This window comes from Macaca nemestrina, chromosome 10 (assembly GCF_043159975.1).
Source record: "Macaca nemestrina isolate mMacNem1 chromosome 10, mMacNem.hap1, whole genome shotgun sequence".
NCBI lineage: Eukaryota > Metazoa > Chordata > Mammalia > Primates > Cercopithecidae > Macaca > Macaca nemestrina.
In genome coordinates, this window is record NC_092134.1 from 12,945,770 (window position 1) to 12,966,464 (window position 20,695).

The 20,695-nt window shown below is 55.0% G+C and overlaps 1 protein-coding gene across 8 annotated transcripts in view; it reads left to right on the forward strand.

The window, feature by feature from the left end:
* The window catches only part of LOC105494778 (paxillin), a 57,753-nt gene that overhangs the window by 27,252 nt on the left and 9,806 nt on the right, over positions 1 to 20,695 (forward strand). For 4 of the 8 annotated variants that reach the window (XM_011763586.3, XM_011763620.3, XM_011763628.2 and 1 more), the window contains exons 2-7: positions 16,577 to 16,663; positions 16,920 to 17,146; positions 17,464 to 17,579; positions 17,987 to 18,123; positions 18,243 to 18,444; positions 19,235 to 19,370. In XM_011763586.3, coding sequence (XP_011761888.2) covers positions 16,577 to 16,663; positions 16,920 to 17,146; positions 17,464 to 17,579; positions 17,987 to 18,123; positions 18,243 to 18,444; positions 19,235 to 19,370 — 905 coding nt within the window. The remainder of the gene's footprint in view (positions 1 to 16,576; positions 16,664 to 16,919; positions 17,147 to 17,463; positions 17,580 to 17,986; positions 18,124 to 18,242; positions 18,445 to 19,234; positions 19,371 to 20,695) is intronic. The other 4 variants (XM_011763597.2, XM_071070974.1, XM_011763637.2 and 1 more) reach the window with 1 other exon arrangement.

Genomic DNA, 20,695 nt, shown 5'->3' on the forward strand with positions numbered 1-20,695 from the left:
GCCCATGTGCACTATGTGTTTGTGAACATGATTGGAGCCGTCATTAGTAAAGGTGAGGCTGTCCCAGTGAGAGCGTCGAAGGGAGGGTCTTGGGAGGAGGTATGTGAGACAGGTGCAGGTGGCTCTGCCTTGGATACCCAAGCAAGGCCACATCTGTTTTGTGTCCTCTGAACTGGGGTAGCTTTGCTGGAGTTTGCTGCCTGGGTCAGTGCCCAGGCGGGTCCCCTTCTAGAAATTCCAATCACCTGGGATTGAGGTGAAGCTGAGGCAGCTTCAGCCCCAAGTGGTCAGACTTGTCTTCAAAGGACCAAGCCGTGAGCTGACAGGGGCAAGGTGGTGCACTGCCAGGCCTGTCCAGGGCAGTGGTTTCTTTCAGATTCGCAACCCCTTTGGACCATGACTATTGGGATCTCTCCCCAGAGCAGTGTGGTAGGGACATGGTAGTGAAATTTCAGGTGGTCCACAGATCCCCAGGAGGGTCATCTGTAGATGCCAGATTAAGACTTCTGATGTACAGTTAAGCTCCCTCGGGGGACTCTCTTCCTCCCTTTCCCTTTGAAAGGGAAGGAAAGAGAATGTGAAATACTTCTGCTCCAGGGGTGGGGAGCTGAACTGAGTCAGCAGGAAGAGGGTGGATTGTGGGGCCAGGTGCCGGCCACCCTGAGTGGATGGGCACTGTTATGCCTGACACTCAGGGCCTCTGGAGTCAGTCCTGGGTGGGTCAGTGTTGATGCTCCAATGGGTGAATGCTCTGGCAGAGTTAGGAGGCAGAGACTTCAGAAGGGCCATCCCTGGACTCCTTTCTTGGCACTTGCATTGTTGGGAGCACTGTGGGGCTGCGATGCCGGCCTTTGGACTGGACTCCTGGGAGGATCAGCAGTGCCCTTCTTCCCGTTGGCTTGTGCACTGAACTTCCCACACCACGAGTGCAGGGCCTCCAGATGCATCTGCTTGGTGACCCTTTGAACTTGGGAATGGCTTCAAAGCCAGGGAAAGAGATTGCTGTTTTGGTTGGGTCCTGCAAAGCCTCTCAGTTTTTTAGCCCAGATCTTGTTTACAGTCTGATGGTCTGGTCCCGGTGTCCTAACAAATGACTCTGGAGGCACTGTGGGAGAGTCAGGCTACCTAACACACCTGTCAGAGCACCTTCTCTGCAGTTGCTTATGGCTTGCAGTGCTGGGCATGCACCTGCTCTGGTGGGGCAATCAGGGATGTCAGCTTTGTGGGTGCGATAGCTCCTCATCCCCCCTCTGTCACCTGGTGAGATAGGCGCTAGTGATATGCCTGGCTGTGTGCTGGTGATGTACTAGGATGGAGTCTCGCTCTGTAGCCCAGGCTGGAGTGCCGTGGCGCCATCTCAGTTCACTGCAACTCTGCCTCCTGGGTTCACGCCATTCTCCTGCCTCAGCCTCCAGAGTAGCTGGGACTACAGGCGCCCACCACCACGTCTGGCTAATGTTTTGTATTTTCAGTAGAGATGGGGTTTCACTATGCTGGCCAGGCTGGTCTCTAACTCCTGACTTTGTGATCCACCCGCCTCAGCCTCCCAAAGTGTTGGGATTACAGGCATGAGCCACCGCGCCTGGCCTAATTTTTTTGTATTTTTAGTAGAGACGGGGTTTCACCACGTTGGCCAGGCTGGTTTGGAACTCTTGACCTCAGGTGATCTGTTAGCCTTGGCCTCGCAAAGTGCTGGGATTACAGGCGTGATCCACCACACACGGCAGAAACTTCCACCTTTTAAAAAGGAGAAACTAGTGGCACCTGAAAGGGCAGTAATGGGACAGGTGCTTGCTCAGCTCCCTGGCTTTTTTGGTGGCCATTTCCTGTTTGAACCTAAAGATGGGCAGGAGGAGAAGGAGCAGCCCCACCTGACCATTTGGTTCCCATCAGAGGTTCCCCAGCTGGCCACGAAGCTCCCTGTGTTGCAGCACAGTTGTTAGGGGGCAGAAGCATGGGATTTGCTGTCCTTGGGAAGTTTGGCTTAGGAGCATCCAAGGACAGCTGTGCTCCCCATACATAGCCAGGCACAGAGCAGGCACTGTCTGAAGGAGAAATGATGGGGTTCACCCTGGCACCTTATGGCAAGAGAGCAGTCTCCGCAAACATGGCAGAACCTAGCATCCGCTGGAGCTAGTGATATAAATGGTCTACCTGAACAGTCACCTAGGTTTCCCCTCAGAGTATCGTTTCTATTAGAAGACATTCTCCACAGCTCAAAATCCAACTTCCAAACAACCTTCTGGAATGCTCCATGTGTGTACGTGGGGACTTTCTGTGTGGTGTTTCTGGGCATTGCGGCCATGTACTGCTGTTGCCATCTGGCTCTGCTGGGCTGGATTTGCAGAGCCCCAGAGTGTCTTCTGCAATAAAATCCAAACCAGGGGCAAGGTGTGTACCTCCCCCATCAGTCCCTGGCACAGCCAGCTGGGCACAGTGGAGGGAGGCCAGGCCAGCCAAGCCTCGTTGGAGCCCTGGAACCCTCTCTGCTGCATGAGCCCCCGGGCACAGACACCTCCATTCAGTTTACCCATGAGGCTTGGCATTTGCTTGGCCTGCTTCCTCAGCTTTGGGGTTAGTGGGCTTCTTGCAGGCTAACTGCGATGTGGTCTCATTTGAGTTCTGTTCGCACCCTATCCCTCTCCCCTGCACCTTGATATCCCTACATGTGAGCTCCACCAGCCAGGCTGAAAGCCCAGAGGTCTCCCTGGGTGCTTTTTGTTTCAGGAAAATATCTTCTCTCTTTTTTTTCTATTGTGGTTTCCCAGCGTGACTCTGCAGCTCCATCTGCTTCCTCCCTGTCCAGGAAGAGTCAGATTTCCCCATGTGGAGAGTTGGCAAGGCTCCGGGCCTCCAGAGAAATTGGCCTTGCCCTCTTCAGGACAGTGGCCGGGGGCATTCCTCCTTTGTAGCCCAGTGATACCATCCCACCAGGGCCCTGGGTCGGGTCAGACCTGCTGCCTACCATTGTGCCTGGGGAGCCTACAAAGCTCACTGGGGTGGGGGGACTGAGATGAGACTTGGAGCTTCTGTGCATGGGATGGGCCTCCTGAGACCACTCCATATTCAGGAGGTGCCAACTGTCTGTGGGGACACCAGCTGTCAAGGGGCCCCATCATTTCCTAGAGCCCTGAAATGAGCAGATGGCTTCCAAAACTTGTGTGGCCAAGAAGACCCAGGGCTGGATGATGTAGACACTTCTAGGGAGGCAGAAGGGTCACTGAGGGTCAGCTTGGGGAGCATTCTGGGGGCAGCTGGCCTGACTCCCCTCCCCTCCCCCACTTCTCAGCACTTGTGACCATCTATGATAGTGGTTTCAAATGGTGCGCTGTCAGGACATAGCCTTCAGATGACACCGAGGGTGTGTCTGGCATTCTGTGCACTGCTAGCTCTTTCTTTCACTCAAGTAAATGCATTGGAACACATGTGGGTGGGGCTGATGGTCATGGAGCCATCTTGAACCCACTTCAGTTTATTTTCTCCAAAGTAAAAGCAGTGACCAGCAGGAGTTTGAGACCAGCCTGGCCAGCATGGTGAAACCCCATCTCTACTAAAAGTACAAAAATTAGCAGGGCGTGTTAGCAGGTGCTTGTAATTCCAGCTACTTGGGAGGCTGAGGCACAAGAATTGCTTGAATCCAAGAGGCAGAAGTTGCAGGGAACCATGATCATGCCACTGTACCCCAGCCTGGGCAACAGATGTGAAATTCTGTATATGTGTGTATGTATGTACATATATATATATGTGTGTGTGTGTGTGTGTATACATACATATATACATAAGCACATAAGCATGCAAGCAGTGACCAGGTGCAGTGGCTCATGCCCATAATCCCAGCACTGTGAGAGACTGAGGCAGGAGGATCACTTGAGCCCAGGAGTTCCAGGCTACTCCTGGCAACATCCTGAGACCCTGTCTCTACAAAAAATAGAAAAATTAGCCAAGTATGGTGGCATTCACCTGTAGCCCTCATGACTTGGGAGGCTGAGGTGGGAGGATCACTTGAGCCCAGAAGTTTGAGGTTGCAGTGAGCTATGATCACACCGCTGCACTCCAGCCTGGGTGACAGAGTGAGACCTTGTCTCAAATAAATAAATAAATAAATAAATAAATAAATAAATAAATAATTAAACTAAATTAAATTAAAAGATCAGCTGGGGTATGGGCACGATGGCTCACGCCTGTAATGCCAGCACTTTGGGAGGCCAAGGCGGGTGGATCACAAGGTCAGGAGTTCAAGATCAGCCTGGCCAAGATGATGAAACCTTGTCTCTACTAAAAATACAAAAATTAGCTGGGCGTGGTGGCAGGCATCTGTAATCCCAGCTACTCGGAAGGCTGAGGCAGGGAATAGCTTGAACCCAGGAGGCGGAGGTTGTAGTGAGCTGAGATGGCACCACTGCACGCCAGCCTGGGTGACAGAGTGAGACTCCATCTCAAAAAAAAAAAAGGCCGGGCGCGGTGGCTCAAGCCTGTAATCCCAGCACTTTGGGAGGCCGAGACGGGCGGATCACGAGGTCAGGAGATCGAGACCATCCTGGCTAACACGGTGAAACCCCGTCTCTACTAAAAATACAAAAAACTAGCCGGGCGAGGTGGCAGGCGCCTGTAGTCCCAGCTACTCAGGAGGCTGAGGCAGGAGAATGGCGTAAACCTGGGAGGCGGAGCTTGCAGTGAGCTGAGATCCGGCCACTGCGCTCCAGCCTGGGCGACAGAGCGAGACTCCGTCTCAAAAAAAAAAAAAAAAAGATCAGCTGGGCATGGTGGCACACACCTATAGTTCCAGCTAGTCAGGAGACTGAGGTGGGAGGATCACTTGAGCCCAGGAGGTGGAGACCAGTGAGTTGAGACCGTGCCACTGTATTTCAGCCTTCAGCCTGGGTAACAGCGAGACTCTGTCTCAAAAAAAAAAAAAAAATCAGTTGCAGATGTCCATACCTTAGGATGATTAGCCAGGGACTGGTGGCACACCTCATGGCTGATTGATGGCACATCAGGGTCGAGAACCAGTGGCTGAGGACAGCTCTATGCTCAGACTTGTGTTTCCCCAGCGTGCTGTGCCCTCTGCAGCCCTCTTGCGCCCAGACACAGAGTAGGTAAAAACAGCAGTACAGAGGGCAAGACATGGAACTGCCTACATTTTTGCTCAGTGGGAAAAGTGCTTGGATGAGACAGGTGGCTGTCCATTGAAGGGGACAGCTAGGCTGACTGTGGGTTGGAAAATCTAGGCTGGCTGTCTTGCTGACTGTCCCCCGTTGGCCGGTTTGGTGCTTACAGTGGAGTCCCTTGTCTGCCTGTGTGTCTTCTAATGATTCTGATGTCATCTGTGTGAGGTCAGAGATTGGTTCCTGGGGCAGGCCCATCTTGCATCCTGGGGTTCAGATGGGCCCACCAGCAGCGTAGCACAGGGGGAAAGCACTTGAGCGTGTCGGCCTTGCACATCAACAAGTTAGGCCAGAACATGGAGTGCACCAGCCTTCTCAGAATTCTTGAGCTCTCTGTACCACCGCTAGGGGCTCCTCTGTAGCTCAAGACCCCTCCTGAGGCAGAGGGTGAGGAGGAGGCAGAAAGAAAAGAGAACCGGAGACCTGGAGTGGGCAGTGGCAGAGCAGAACCCAGCAGCCTGCATTTTTGGATTCCTCTGGGGGCTCTGGGGATATGTGTTGTGGGAGTGGAGAGTGGTGACGAGCAGAGGAGGGACAGCTGCTGAAAGCGATCATTCCTCTCCTTGTGGGGCGTCCTGGGAAGAACATGGGTGATCTCTGCAGTCAGGCAGCGCTGTCCTTGTGGGGCCTCATGGGGCGGCTCTGGGTGTCCGCATTCTAATCCCTGGCAACAAATGGGCCTGCAAGGCTGGGCTCCTGGTGGATGCTCAGGAAGGGTTGTTCCACTCCTCACCCCCTCCTGAGCTGCTTTCTGGCCTCACAGCCCTGTCTTTGGATCCCTGTTTGGCACTCTGCTGGGGTCAGAGCTTCCGTGGCAGGAGCAGAGGCTGCTCTCTCCTGGGTTCCTCTGGGAGCTACCGTGGAGCTTGGGCAGTTCCTTCTATTGCCGCGATTCTGGGTTCAAAGCCACAGGCTTCTTAGACAGCTGTGACTTCCCGGCAGGCAGTAGGGATGGGGTGGGGGTGGAGGCGCTGGGGCCCTGCAGCTTCCCTCGCTTGCCTCGGTCCTTGCTAGGCAGTGAGTCGGAGGCGCCTGGGCTCAGCTGACGTTCTCCAAGGAGGACTTGGAATGAACCCGAGACACAGAGGGTGAGGTCAGTGGTTTGCTCAGCAAGAAGGCTGAGTTAGTGACAACCTGTCACAGCTCCCAGGATCCCTGGCTGCAGTCCTTGGCTCCGACTCCTCCCCCTGCTGGCCTTACGGGAGATGAAAATCAGTGATGTGAATCTACTGACTGAGTGTCTCCTGTGTGTCAGAGTGGGAGGCTTACGTTTATTTTATCCCAGTCACCAGGATGGCTTTCACATTCTTTTTCATCCATTACTCACTATGTGTGCTGTGAGGTGCCTGAGTAAACTAAAGCCCAGAATGATTTAGTCACTGGTCACCCAGGCTAGTGAGTGGCAGATTTGAACCCATCCTCCTCACTGTTAGAAGGCCCATTCCTTCCACTCTACCACACTGCCATGCAGGCGGGATGCCAGGAGGGTGTCCAAAGAACTGTGTGACTGTCCCAGCTCCCAGCGATGCCAGACCAGCCAAATCTGTGATATGGGCAGGGTGGTTTTATGTGTGGACAGTGGGGGCTTTGTGGTGCTGCTTAAAATTGTTTGCTAAAAGTCCCCAAGAGCGTGAGCATGTGCAAAACGTCCTCTTATCTGGTTTTTTTTTTTTTTTTTTTTTTGGAGACAGAGTCTTGCTCTGTCGCCGCCCAGGCTGGAGTGCAGTGGCGCAATCTCTGTCCACTGCAACCTCTGCCTCCTGGGTTTAAGCCGTTCTCCTGCCTCAGCCTCCCAAGAGGCTGGGATTACAGGCATGCACCACCATGTCAACTAAGTTTTGTATTTTTAGTAGAGATGAGGTTTCACCACCTTGGCCTGGCCAACATGGTTTCGAAGTTCTGGCCTCAAGCAATCTCCTTGCCTCCCAAAGTGCTGGGATTACAAGCATAAACCACCATGCAGGCCTTGAAGCCTCTCTTTTTACCTTACAATTTCACTTGTATTTTGCATTTGACTCGGTAATGTAGCTTTGTTTGTTTTAAGACAATGATTTACATTTCTTGCCCCTGAGTACATTTGATCCTTTAAGTGTTCTGGGTTTATCCTGAGGTGGCTTCCTGTGTCTCCTGGGGGTATGGATGTCCTTGTGTGAGAGTCTCAAACCAGGTGAAAGATGATAGAGGTAGTGGTGGGGCACATTCAGTATTGTGAAGAAAGGCACACAGGGAGCCCAATTTGGCTAGAGACGTGGGCTGCAGTGAGGGGGACCAAGGAAGCAGTGAAGGTTAGTTTGGGGCCATATTCTGAGAGCGTCAAGAACAGAATGGCATCCCCAGGGTTTCTGGCCTTGTTTTATAGGCAGAGAGGACAACAGTGGGTGAGTATTATAACTCCGCCCCGTGGTCTGCACACATTCATTCAAGCCCCTCTAAGAGACCTGTGAGGGCTGGGCACAGTGGCTCATGCTTGTAATCCCAGCACTTTGGAATGCCGAGGCAGGTGGATCACTTGAAGTCAGGAGTTTGAGACAAGCCTGGCCAACAATGTGAAACCTCAACTCTACTAAGAAAATACAAAAATTAGCCAGGTGTGGTGTGTACCTGTAGTCCCAGCTACTTGGGAGACTGAGGCGGGAGGATTGTTTGAACCCAGCAGGTGGAGGCTACAGTGAGCCGAGATCATGCCACTGCACTCCAGCCTGGTCGATAGAGCAAGACTCCATTTCAAAAAAAAAAAAAAAAAAAGGAGGCCTTTGAGGGTATGCATGCTGTGGGGATTCAGGAGTGGGAAGATGTTCCTGCCCAGAGGGCCTGCAGTCTAGTGGGAGAGGCCAGAGTGAAGTGTGAGGCATGCCCCAAAAAGGCTGGGTGCCAAGAAGTTTGGGCCGATGGTGTCTGCAGGAAGGGTTAGATTGGGAGAACCCAGGGCAGGGGGCTGCAGTCAAGTTCAGGAAGGCACTGAGCATGGATTCGGATGGTAGTCCAAGTGGCTGGCTGTGTGTGATGAAAGGAAAGGAAGGCAAGTGATGACAGGGAGAGGCCCCGCGAGGGAAGAATTGATGTGACTTGGTGACCAGCTTAATGTGGGAGCTATTAAAGGGACTTAGAAAAGAGAACTGGGGAAATCAGGCAAGTGAGAGCTGACTTCAGGGAAATGACCTTGCTGCCTAAAAAAAGGGGAAGGTGCTGGCTGGTTAGTGAGAACCCGACTAACAGAGTGGGTAACATGCTATGAAATCCACAAACATCGCAAAAAAAACTGCAGCTCATCTCAGGAACAGGCAAACTTTTGAACTTTTTGTTCGGGTCTCTGTGGGATGATGACTCACTTTGAGCCCCTCCTAACCTCTGTTGGTGATTAGCAGGGGTGAGAGGCCCAAGGAGCCGCCCTGCTCTGCAACAGATCAACTTGCCTGGAAGAGCCCAGATTGCAGGAATGGGTTGGAGTAGATTTGGAACAGCTAAGAACCTTTCCAGCCCATGAGTCTCCTGGGTTTGAGGCTGTCTTTTTGTATGCGAATCTGGGTTTTACCCATTGAAGGAGCTGTGAGTTGGGCCTGGAATGGGGCCCTAGACTTGACCTTAAAAGGTCTAGCATCTCTGGGTGACCTAAAGAGGTGGATGACATCTGACCAATGAAATGTGTCCACAATGTTCTGGGACCTCTGGAGGAGGGAGGGGCCCACTGATTCTGGACAGGAGAGATGAGTCTCTTACAATATGAAAGAGGCTCTGGGGCCGGGCATGGTAGCTCATGTCTGTAATCTCAGCACTTTGGGAAGGCCCAGGCAGGAAGATGGCTTGAGGCCAGGAGTTCAAGACCAGCCTGGGCAACATAGCAAGACCCTGTCTCTACAAAAAAATTTTTAAAAGCTTTTAGTCCTAGCTACTTGGGAGGCTGAGGCAGGAAGATCCCTCGAGCCCGAGAATTCTAGGCTGCAATGAGCTATGATCAGGCCTCCAGCCTGAGTGACAGAACAAGACTTGTCTCAAAAAAAGAAAAAAAGAAGAGAAAGACTCTGGTATTCGGCCAGCCTGGCCTGAACTCCTGTGCCTGTAGCCCAGGGCAGATGCATACAGATGCTCAGAGTCAACCTGGGCGGCCTCAGCCTCGCCTCACCTGCTGTTGCTTAAGCTCCTGGAGCCCAATTTGATGGGGAAGTGGCGGCAGCCAGGAGCCTGACGGGTGGGCCCTGTGTGGGTGCCTGGTGCAGATGGGCCTGGCACAGTTGGGCTTCTGCCTGGAGCTCAGGGTGACTGCTGGAGTTGTCTTGCAGCCTTTATTCTCTCGGGTCTCCGGTTACCTGTGCCCTGTGACCTTGGGCACAAGCCAGGCAGCCAATAAAGCCAGCCTGCCTGCACACTCATATTGTGTCAGCCTCTGCAAGGAAGAGCTCGTCAGCACACAGGAAGCCACCCTCCTAAGCTAGGCCTGTAGGAAGCCACTTTATCCAAATGACCACCCCTCCTCCCCTGGCGGCTGACTGGAAGATTCCCGGGCCTTCTCCCCTGGCTTCCTGTGTGTCACCCCCCAGCCCACACTTCCTTCAGGGCTGTGAGGGTAAAATGCAGTTCCTGTTGAGTGAGGTATGAGTCAGCGGAGGGAGGAGAATTGGTGGCTGAGTCTTTGTAACCTCCAGGCATGGCTATTAAATATTTACATGACACTATGGTATTGATCGTTTCTCATCCATCCTCTTAGGAGAGCAGTTCCTGTCTGGGATTCAAATAATAGCAGAATCTTGGATTTAGACTAACTCGGAAGAGCTCAAAGGTGCTATATAAATCTCACCCATAATCCTATTATCTCCTCCTCAGAGCGTGCTACTAGGAATGGGGACAAATTGGGTTCTGCCCATTTTCTTGATAGAGAAGACATCCAGAGAGGTTAGAGGATCCGCTGAGGGGCCCCCACTGATCCACTGGGCCCGGGATCAGGGCATCCCAGCTCCCCTCCTCTGCACTGGCTGTTTGCTCTGCTCACTGCTGCCTCCCCATCCTCCTCCTCTTCACGGCCCCTCTGTCATTCAGCCATTCATTCTAGCTGCTCGGGATATGGCGTCGAACAAGACTGACAAGGCCGCAGCTCTCTGGAGCTTAATTCTTGGAGAGGAGACAGTTGACAAGAACCCAAATTGGCAGGGAAGACCCCCTCAAGGAGACTGAGTTCCTAGTCAGCGTCCAGGCCCTAGGTCCCTGGGCTGGGGGTGGGTGGGGCAGAGTGGATCTGGCCTAATTGTGGATTGGCCCTTACTGAGGACGGACGGTTATCAGGATAAATATACCCAGCTCACCATTCCTGGGGACTTACTCACCAAGTGAAAGCACCCCACTGCGGATTAGATTACCTCTGCTCTAACTGCTCATGTGCTCCGGGCTGGGGAAGGGGAGGGGAACTTGGAGCCGGGGGAGTGGGGAGACCCGCCTTCCCGTTCTGTTTTCCTTCCTAATCTGGAAGAGTCTCACCAAAGGGGCTGAGATGAGACCATCCCTGAGCTGGTCCTGCTGTTTACATAGCTCCTTCCTTAGGAAGGGCCAAGCCCCGCTCACTGCTCATATCCCTGAGCGTGGGCAACTGTAAGGAGGCCGCAGCTTCTCTGACACTCAGAGCTACCAAGGCTGCCCAGGTGGTCATCAGGGAGTTGAGACCCTCCCTTGTCCAGAGTTCTGGACCCAACAGGATAGACAAGCCATGAGACTGGGCTTCCCCAGACCCCCTAGGACAGGGACTTTTCTCTCTGGGAGTCTGGGTTTCCTATCAGATGGCAGGGAGGGACAGCTGGCCCAGGGCCGCGGGGAAGGCCCCTGTGCTATGGCAGCTGGTTGCTGCTGGTGCTGGAGCTTTCAGGGTGGTGTTTGCTGCTCCTTCCTTCGGCTTGTCAGCTCCTAAGGAAGCTGCACTGGCTTTTCCCTGCCTGGAGCAATGAAAGCTGAGTGAAATTGGCCTGCAGAAGAAGGTGGGTGAGGTGGCTGAAAAATACCTTGTTCTTACTGTGGGCCTCTCCTGGGCCAGGCCTCGAGGATACAAGGCGTGCTAAGGTGGGGCCGTGGCCTTAAGAATACAAGGTGGGTTCTGCCTGGGACTGCTGGTGGAGGAGTCCAGAATGGCAAAGGTGGGCAGGGACCACGGGGCCCTGGCGCTGGGGTTGGTGTGGCAGGGCAGCCTGTAAACTCCAAGAAGGGATGGAAAAGCTGGCTCCATGCCCCACATGCTTCCTGCTGATCTGGGACTAGAGGGCAGCACCCTTTGCCCTCAGGGATTGTATGGGACGGGGAGGTGATTTCTTTCCCCTCCTAGGGCTTAACACCTCTCTGGGAAGAAGCTTGTATCTACTTAGCAACTCCCATTTCCTGTGTGCTCTATTCCAGGCACTGTGCTAAGTCAGCACTTTATATCTGTTTTTCTCATGTAGTCCCAATCCTGTGAGTAAAATGGTGAAATTCCTATTGGGCAGACAAGGAAACTGAGGCACAAAAGCAGTTAAGCAGCCTCTCCGAGCAATTCAGCCATTGAGCAGAGTCCAGGTGACTCAGGATTCACCATACACGTTGTAACACTGAAAATCCTCAGAGCCTGGGAGGAGAGAATGGAATGGCTCTGGGTCCTCCCTCCCCCGCAGAGAGATGGACCTTTATCTCCTCTCTCTTGGCGCCTGTCCAGCTCCAGGCCTCTAGTCTCGATAGGTCTTTATCACACACTAAGAAGTGGCAGGGGCTTGGGTAGGAGGAAGAAGCCTGGCTTGTTTCTATGCTGCAGTTGGGGGTGGGGACGGAAGGGTTTCATTGATCCTCTTTAATCTGGTATTGAGTGCCATGTGTCAGAAGCCACGGTCTGGGGGACATCCCCATTGTAAGTACAAAGGGACCCAGGTTTCCTTCCACCCTGAGCCCCTGGGTGGGTACAGGAATGTGAGGGGCGCAGCTGCAGCACTTGCTCTGGAATGCAGGCGAACCGGTCCCCTCCTCCTCGGAGCAGTGGGTTGAAGGTGTCTGCACCTTAACCCTCCAGCGGCTCCCACTGGAGGATTATGTGGCTCCAGCCAGCGGCTCCCACTGGAGGATTATGCGGCTCCAGCCAGCGGCTCCCACTGGAGGGTTATGCGGCTCCAGCCAGCGGCTCCCACTGGAGGGTTATGCGGCTCCAGCCAGCGGCTCCAACTGGAGGGTTATGCGGCTCCAGCCAGCGGCTCCCACTGGAGGATTATGCTCAGTCAGGTGCTGAGGCCCGGGGAAGGGCCTCTTCCTCTCAGCCTGGCCGTGGTGCGCTGTTTCTGCCCAGCCACCTGCCCCAGGGCGGCCTCCCGGCCCAAAGCTGCAGCTGCTCCATGCTCTGACCAGGTGCATCCATGGGGTACAGATGGGGGCCATACAGTGCTGCATTTGCACAGGGCCCTGGAAGTGAGGGCGTGCACCCCTCTGGTTCTCCAGAGCCCTGCATGTCACCCTTGGGTTGCGCCTTCAAGTGATAGCGTGTACCCAGGCCACCTGCGTTCCTCCTAGTAGCTTGCTGTGTTCCTCCAACTCAGCCTTGTTCTCTCAGGATTGAAACTTCCCTACTGCACCCATGGCCAGGGGCTCCCCGGTCTTCCCCTGCTAGAAAATTCTAAGATTGCACGAGGTTACCTTTGGTTACTCCCAGTGGCAGGAAGCCGACGGGCCAATGGTGCCCTCTGGTGGGCAGCAGCAGACAGTCTGCACCCCTTCCTTGCCAGGGCGGAGCCAGGACATAGCTCCATGGCCTTTGCCCATGGCTCGCTGGGGACTTTGCACCTAGCCCGCCCCCAGCCTCGAGACAGCCTGGCCTACTCCTCATGTTGCATACTTTCGCTGGCCCAGAGAGACAGAAAACCTGCAGAATTCAGGGTGCGTTTCCTCCAGAAAGTGGTTGGGAAGCCCCAGAAAGAGCTTCCTCCTTCAGGGTGACTTGGGTCTGGAGGGCCCCAAGCCTGGACCTGGAAACTTAGTAGAGAAATGCCAAGGAAGTTTGAGGCCTGCCTTAGCTTGGATGAGGGAACCTGTCCTCCCAGCATGTGGGAAGGGAGGGTGTATTCCTGGTCTCGAATGGTTTCAGTGGGTACCATTTTCTCTGAAGAGTGGATAGCCTGACACCTTCCTTGGGGTATGAGTAGAAGGAATATTTACAGCGGAAGGAAAGGCTGGAGCTGGACACTGGGGGACCCCGCTGCGATAGGGCTCTGCCTTCAAGTGGACTCCTGCACAGTGTCTGCCGGCTCTTTGCTCAAGCCAGAGGGGACATTTGCTGACCTTGCAAGGGGACTTTGACCCTTAACCATTTTGCAGCCTTGGGGAAGTCTCAGGTATTTGTACCCATTGGAAACCAAAGTAAAGCTAGGAGTCTGCTGTTGGCTTGCCTCCTATATTTCTGGTCCTTTCTTGAGGAGTTTGTTGGGGGGTTTGGAGGCACTAACCCCTACCCCTCTCACCTAGTTCTTGCCTGTCCAAATCTCTAGGTGAGGATGAAGAGTTGAGAGAGAGGAGGAAGCCATACCAGAGACCCTGTGGCTGGTGGATGGACTTGCTGGGGTTTTTCTCTGCCCCTCAAATGGACAAATCTTTGGAGGAAACTGAATAATGATGTGCTTTCTCCCTGACATCTACACTCTATGGTTTGCTTGTTTTTTTTAAGACAGATTCTCTCTCTGTCACCCCGGCTAGAGTGCGGTGGTGCAATTGTAGCTCACTGTAGCCTTGACCTCCTGGGCTCAAGCAGTCCTCCTGCCTCAGCCTCTTGAGTAACTGGGACTACAGGCTCCTATCACCACATCCAGCTAATTTTTAAATTTTTTGTAGAGATGGGGTCTCACTATGTTGCCCAGGCTGATCTCCAACTCCTGTTCTCAAGTGATCCTCTCACCTCAGCCTCCTGAGTAGCTGGGACTATAGGCATGCGCCACCACAGCCAGCTAATTTTTACATTGTTTGTAGAGACAGGCTGTCACTGTATTGCCCAGGCTGGGACATGCTGCACTTTGAATATTGCTTTATTACTTTCCTTTTCAAGGTTGCCCTCTTTGCCATGTTTTGCTCGTATTCTACCCAGAAAAGACTTAGGAGACAGGAGAAGGCAGTACTTTGCATCCTACCTACACTTCTCTCCCTGGAGGAAGGCCTTATTCTGGATTTTACAGAGCAAATCAGATCTGATGTTTGTAGCTTCCATTGTGCTATGGAGCTTCCTCCTGCAGAGTGACTTAGGTCTGGAAAGCCTGATATTTGCAGCTGATGTTTGCAGCTTCCAGTGTACCTGCTGGCCCTTATAAACCTCACACCAGTGCTTGGACGTCAGAGTTATTCAAGAGCTTACTGAGAAAACAGGCCCTGAGAAGCTAAGCGATTTGCCATGTGGCATGGATAGTAGAGAGGGGAGCTGGCGCTTGAACTCAGGTGTGGCTCGACCTCAGAATGAGTGATCTTTTGTCTCTGTGCCCCAGGACTGCATCCTCTCACCAATACTCCACCAACCTAGGGATCTGTGCGCCCAAGAGCCTGTTGACATCGTAAACCAGAATCCAATCCATAAACCAAAAGCCCAGGCTTAGAATCACATTGTGGTGGAGCGGGCGTTTGGTGGAGTCCCTGATTCAAAATGTTTGACAAGGAAGCCTGACCATTTGTCTTCTGTTGGGTGTTTGGAGTCCAAGAGACCTGAGTTCAGAGTCCAGCATTCTCACTTCAGCCAGCCGTGGCAGTGTGGGATGTGACTCTGCCTCTGAACCGCAGTTATGCCATCTGTGCTAGTGGCGTTGTGAGGAGGATGGCAGGTAACAAAGGTGAAGTTCCTGGCCCCAGTGGGCCTTCAAAGATGGCAGCTGCTCCTGCCCCTACCGGGGTTGCACTCATTGCCTGCTCTGGGGAGTCCTGTGGGATTTCTTAGCTGGCCCTGCCCGTGGTAGAGAAAGAGGGACCCGCCCATTGCTGATTGGGCCCAGAGGAAATGAGGACACTGCGTACAGCCAAGACAGCAGGTGTGGCGCTGGAGAGGCTGTGGGGATTGGCTGGACACTGGTTCCTTTTCTGCTGTTACCTAGATACCTGCCAACTCCTTCTAGTTCCGGTTTGCTAGAGACAGGAAGCCAGGCCTCCTCCATGGGACCTGGAAGGGCGGGGCGGGCTGTAGGACCTGACCTTCCTTGGAGGTCAGGAGACAAGACCCGGGGTCTTAGGCCTTGGAACAGACATCCCCTCTGTTCTACACACCAGGGGTAGGTGTGGCCAGCCTTGAGGGTAGGAGATCAGGACAGGCAGCTGGGAGAAGGTGTGGCCCCATAAACCAAGGCCCTTGGTGAGGACCTTGCTTCTCTCTTCCCTCCTCTGAACACAGGTTGGGGGACTGGGAGCAAGACCACAAGGAAGGATCACACTGGCAGGCCTCACAGCTTGGGTTTCCAGCGTTCAGGAAGTTGAACCCTTTAAGTGTGGCGTCATCTGGCAGTCATAGTGGCCTCTTAACAGGCCAGGTTTTTGGGGTTTGGAGCTTCTGAGGAGTCAGACAATTGTGCCACTCGCTGGCTTTGTTATTCGGAGCAAACACGCCTGACCTCTGCCTCTCCAAGCCAGCTTTATTCATTCCTGTGGGGAGAATCAGAATTCCAACTACAGGGGGTATTAGGGGGATTAACGGAGACCTTGTACATGCCACTAGAATGCCTAGCAGTGTGCCTGGTACTAATAAGTGGCAATAAACGCAGCCATTGCTTTTTAGTTGTTTATTATCCTGAGGGCTAGGGATCAAGCTGTCAGCTCTCTGGACCCAGCAGGTTACCAGGGAGCTGAGAGTGAGCAAGTTGTGAACGGGGCAGGAATGAGGGTGTGGCATCCAGGGCCAGGCTGTCTGAGCTGTGGTGCTGTTGAGGGTCCCAGGAGGGGATGGAGGAGGTGTGGGGGTCAGCAGGTCCTACCCCTGCCCCTCTATCTATATCCTTCTTTTCTGGAGACTGGGGAGACCTAGTGCCCCCTGTTGGCTGCCAGGTGCCAGGGTAATGGAAGCTTACACTGGAGGGCTGATTTGGCTCCTTTGCTGCTGTTAAAAGCAGAACAGTGGGGGCCTGGAGCCTCTGGGGTCGGGCTGCTTGCCAGACTTCTGCAGAAACAGCCAACGGAGCAGTCTTGCCCCCTGCTCACTGAGCGGGTGGGGACCGCTGCACCAGCCTCACTCCAGCCCCCACCTCCCCGCACACCTTACCCCATAAGCCTGGAGCCTCAGGAGGAACCTGGAGCCTGGGCTTCTGCTTCCACCTGGTCAGGAGGGCAGGGACTATTCTGTGTGTCCCTTCCAGTCGGGGGCTGAGAAAGCCTAAGCTCTTAGAAATCAAGTGAGGGCCTGGCACTGCCAGGGCCCCTCCCTGTGACGTGGGGCCCCTCCCACCCATTCTCTCCGCGTTGCCCTGCAGATTCAGAGTTCCAGGCAGGCACTTCTCACTCGCGGCTGCGCGGCCCTGTCAGGAGGGAACGCAGCACCAGGTGCCTGACTGCCAGAGGTAGGAGGTCCCACGGGGCAGCCCCAGAGCCCGCCTATAGAGTACCTTCAGTCCTGGGTGGCCAGGAGAAGTCAGCTTTGGGAGCCGGCTCTTGGTTAGGCTGGTCCGCTTCCTGTCCCGAGGCTGGTCATTTCTCCCATGGGTGGGGCAGGTGCTAGAAGGCATTAACTCTTGAGGTGCAGGCAGGGAGGGCCCTGCAATGGGAGAGTCCCCAGGATCCCGGTTCTCACCTGCTCCCCGTGCCTTCTCTTTGCAGACGCCCTGCTGGCGGACTTGGAGTCCACCACCTCCCACATCTCCAAACGGCCTGTGTTCTTGTCGGAGGAGACCCCCTACTCATACCCAACTGGAAACCACACATACCAGGAGATCGCCGTGCCACCCCCCGTCCCCCCGCCCCCGTCCAGCGAGGCCCTCAATGGCACAATCCTTGACCCTTTAGACCAGTGGCAGCCCAGTGGCTCCCGATTCATCCACCAGCAGGTGAGGCGGGGACAGGGACTGGGAAGGTGGAGGAGGCTGGGGGACAGAGGGAACTTACCTGGCAGGGGCTTAGGGAACCAGGGGATGGAATGGAATTGGGGCAGTCGACCTTTCTCAACCAGACACTGCTCTTTCTACTCACCATGTGAGTGGGGCAGTGACCAAGTGGTTAATCACAGGTCTCCTGGCCTGACTGTGGAAATTCCCTGGTGAGGCTGGCTGTGGGCAGGGGCCTCCTGGGGGTGACTCGAGCTGCTCCTGGCCCCTGTTCCTTTTTCTCCCCTTGGGGTAGCCTCTGAGTGTTCTCCTTCTCACAGCCTCAGTCCTCATCACCTGTGTGCGGCTCCAGTGCCAAAACTTCCAGTGCCTCCAACCCTCAGGACAGCGTGGGCTCTCCGTGCTCCCGAGTGGGTGAGGAGGAGCACGTGTACAGGTACTGCCCCAGTCTGCCCAGGGCACCTTTCCTCCTGCTTAGAAATCTCAGGAACCTGGCCAGGGTGGGAGGCAGCGGAGGCCCCGGAGCAGGCGTGGCGACTGGGCCGTGTGGGGTTCTTCTGGTTTAAGCTGCAGAAGGCCTCTCGATGGGCCCATCTGCCTCATCAGTGCCATCTCCATGCTGTGGACATTCTGGGCTGTCACAGCATCTCTGTGTAGCTGAGGAACTGAAGCAAGACTTCCTTCCTCCCCTCTTCTTACTAGTCCCTTCCCTACCCTCTGTCCTCTTGTGGGGGAAGACTTCACATCTCCTCTGCCTTGTTCTCCTTGGGAATTTGGGAACTGCCAAGCCAGTACAAAGCCAGAGAGCATCTCTCACTGTCTTCTTTCCTTTGCCTCTCAAAGCTTCCCCAACAAGCAGAAATCAGCTGAGCCTTCACCCACCGTAATGAGCACGTCCCTGGGCAGCAACCTTTCTGAACTCGACCGCCTGCTGCTGGAACTGAATGCTGTGCAGCATAACCCACCAGGCTTCCCTGCAGGTAGGACCGGGTCCCTGGGGCAGGGTCTACCAGGGCCCAGGGCCCAGGGCCCACCTGCTGACCTCTACATCCCAGGAGGGCTCAAGGGCTGAGCAGCCTTTTTCTCTCCTCTCTGCAAGATGAGGCCAACTCAAGCCCCCCGCTTCCTGGGGCCCTGAGCCCCCACTATGGTGTCCCAGAGACTAACAGCCCCCTGGGAGGCAAAGCTGGGCCCCTGACGAAAGAGAAGCCTAAGCGGAATGGGGGCCGGGGCCTGGAGGACGTGCGGCCCAGCGTGGAGAGTCTCTTGGATGAACTGGAGAGCTCCGTGCCCAGCCCCGTGTGAGTACCCACTGGGCTCTCCCCAGGTGGGGAAGGGCTGGCTCAGCCTGCCCTGGGTCCAGCGTCTGTCCCCTTAGCCCTGGTATCACCCATTCCCTCCAGTGTCTGCCGTTTGCCAGGCACTGGGGGGATCGTGGAGAGTCTCATGGACACCATCCCTGCCTTCAGTCAGTCACTACCAGTCAGAAAGGACAGATATTGTGCACGCCGAGGGTGCCTGGAGCTTAGCAGCTCTTAGCATAGGCTTTGGGGCCACACAGTAGGGTTTCACTTCTTGGCTCTGACAATTACTGTCAGCTCTCAAGCCTTAGTTTTCCCATCTGTAAAATGGGACAAGGGCTTATGGGATCACTGGAATAAGACCACCTACCTCAGTAAGGGTGAGAACCAGTAATCCATGTAAAGCGCTTAGAATGGTTTCTGGTGTGCAGTGCGTGGCACACATGGTGAGTGCCCAACACGCGAGTTCGTACCAGCGCCGTTGTGTTACTGCAGTAGCCTCACCTCCACGTCCGGTGTTGTGGAGGAAACATAGGGCGCTTGGGCTTGTTTCACAGGCCACCTTTCACTTGGGCTAGGGGCTAGAGGAGTCTTCTGGCACTTCCTGGTGCCATTGAGCTGCCCTTTCTTCTGACCCAATGATGGGTCCCCAGGAGAGACTGGGAGCTGGTGGGCCTCCCTGGGCTTGGGGATGGTGAGACCCCAGTGTCCGAGCTGAGGGATCAATTTGATCCCTGGGAAGTGTGGGGCTGACTTTGGGCTCCCCACTGATGCCATGCCCACCCTGCAGCCCTGCCATCACTGTGAACCAGGGCGAGATGAGCAGCCCGCAGCGCGTCACCTCCACCCAGCAGCAGACGCGCATCTCAGCCTCCTCTGCCACCAGGGAGCTGGACGAGCTGATGGCTTCGCTGTCGGATTTCAAGGTGCCCTGTGAACCCTCCATCTTCCCTGCCCTGCTGCCCCTCCCTCATCCTTCTCCTCCCTTACCTCAGTGTGGGTAGCTAGACCTTGGTACCTCAGTGTTTGGGTGCCTTGCCCCTGAGCCAGGGACCCTGTCATGCCCTGGCCTTGCTGTGATGCCAAGAGATAGGGGAGGGAGGGCCGGGTGAGCCTGCCTGAGGATTGCAGTAGCCAGTGAAGGCAGACAAGCTGGAGAAGTGCTCAGCTGGGACATTCCTTCCTCCCCGGGTGCTCCCAGCCACTCAGGTCAAGGGGATCAGGAGGCTGGGACGCTGGGACAAAGAACCTTGTGTTGATGGCTGCTCTTGGTAGGAGAGGGCATTCTGTGCTGGGCCATGTGGGACTTGGGAGCCTGTGCCTGGGAGGTCATTTGCCCTGGAGCCCCATCTCCCACGCTAGCTGTCCTCAACACATCCTCTTTCTTTCTGCCTCTGCTCCTGAATCCACAAGCCTCCCTCGCTACCCTTCTCCCATCCTTCCCTCTCGCCCTCCAGGGCCTCTGAGTTCCCACGAGCATGTCTGTGGGAAACCGTGGGGCCAGCCTTGCACGAGGTACCTGCCCTTCCCCTCCCTTGCTGGGTCTCCCCAGTCCTGCCAGGCCTGGGATGTTTAATTGAGAGGATACAGTGTTTCCATGGGGATTGATATTGACAGAACTCACCAGCAGTTGCTGACTTCACACTTCCACGTGGGTCAGCTGGAGACCTTTGGGGCATGACCTAGGGAATATGAGAGGGGAGTGAGCGGTCCCTGCACCCTTGGTCTTGATGGTGCCTCCTAGCCTCCCTCCAGTTGAGGTTTCATGGTGGGAGATGGGAGTGTGGCTGGGGTGGAGGGTTGAGCCTGGCCCTGTGACCCTTGCGTGCTGTAGTTTTAGCTCCAGGCCAGTGGTTCTGAGCCGCCATAGTCAGAAGCAAGTAAGTTGGATTCAGGGCCTGGCCTGCGGGAGCTGTGTCCCAGTGCTTGTAAGACTGCCGTTTTCTTAGACAGCCTGTGTCCTGATGCCAGAAGCAGCAGTGGTTTTAGTCAGATCCCTGGAGCAAGGACTTGGAAGACGTAGAGGACTCGGGGTGGAGGAAAGCTGGGATTGTCCGGAGGGACATGGGTGAGGTGGGCCAGTGTCCGAGGCGGGCTTAGCAGCCCCCCGGGGCTGGCTCTCCCTCCAATTGTGCCTGGGGCTGTCTTCCCTAGCCACCTGGCTCCCCATTTGTCCACCTCACCATGGTCTTTTCTTTCTCATACCCTCCCGGGGTGGCTCCACAGACATGACTCGGTGGCTGCTTTCTCT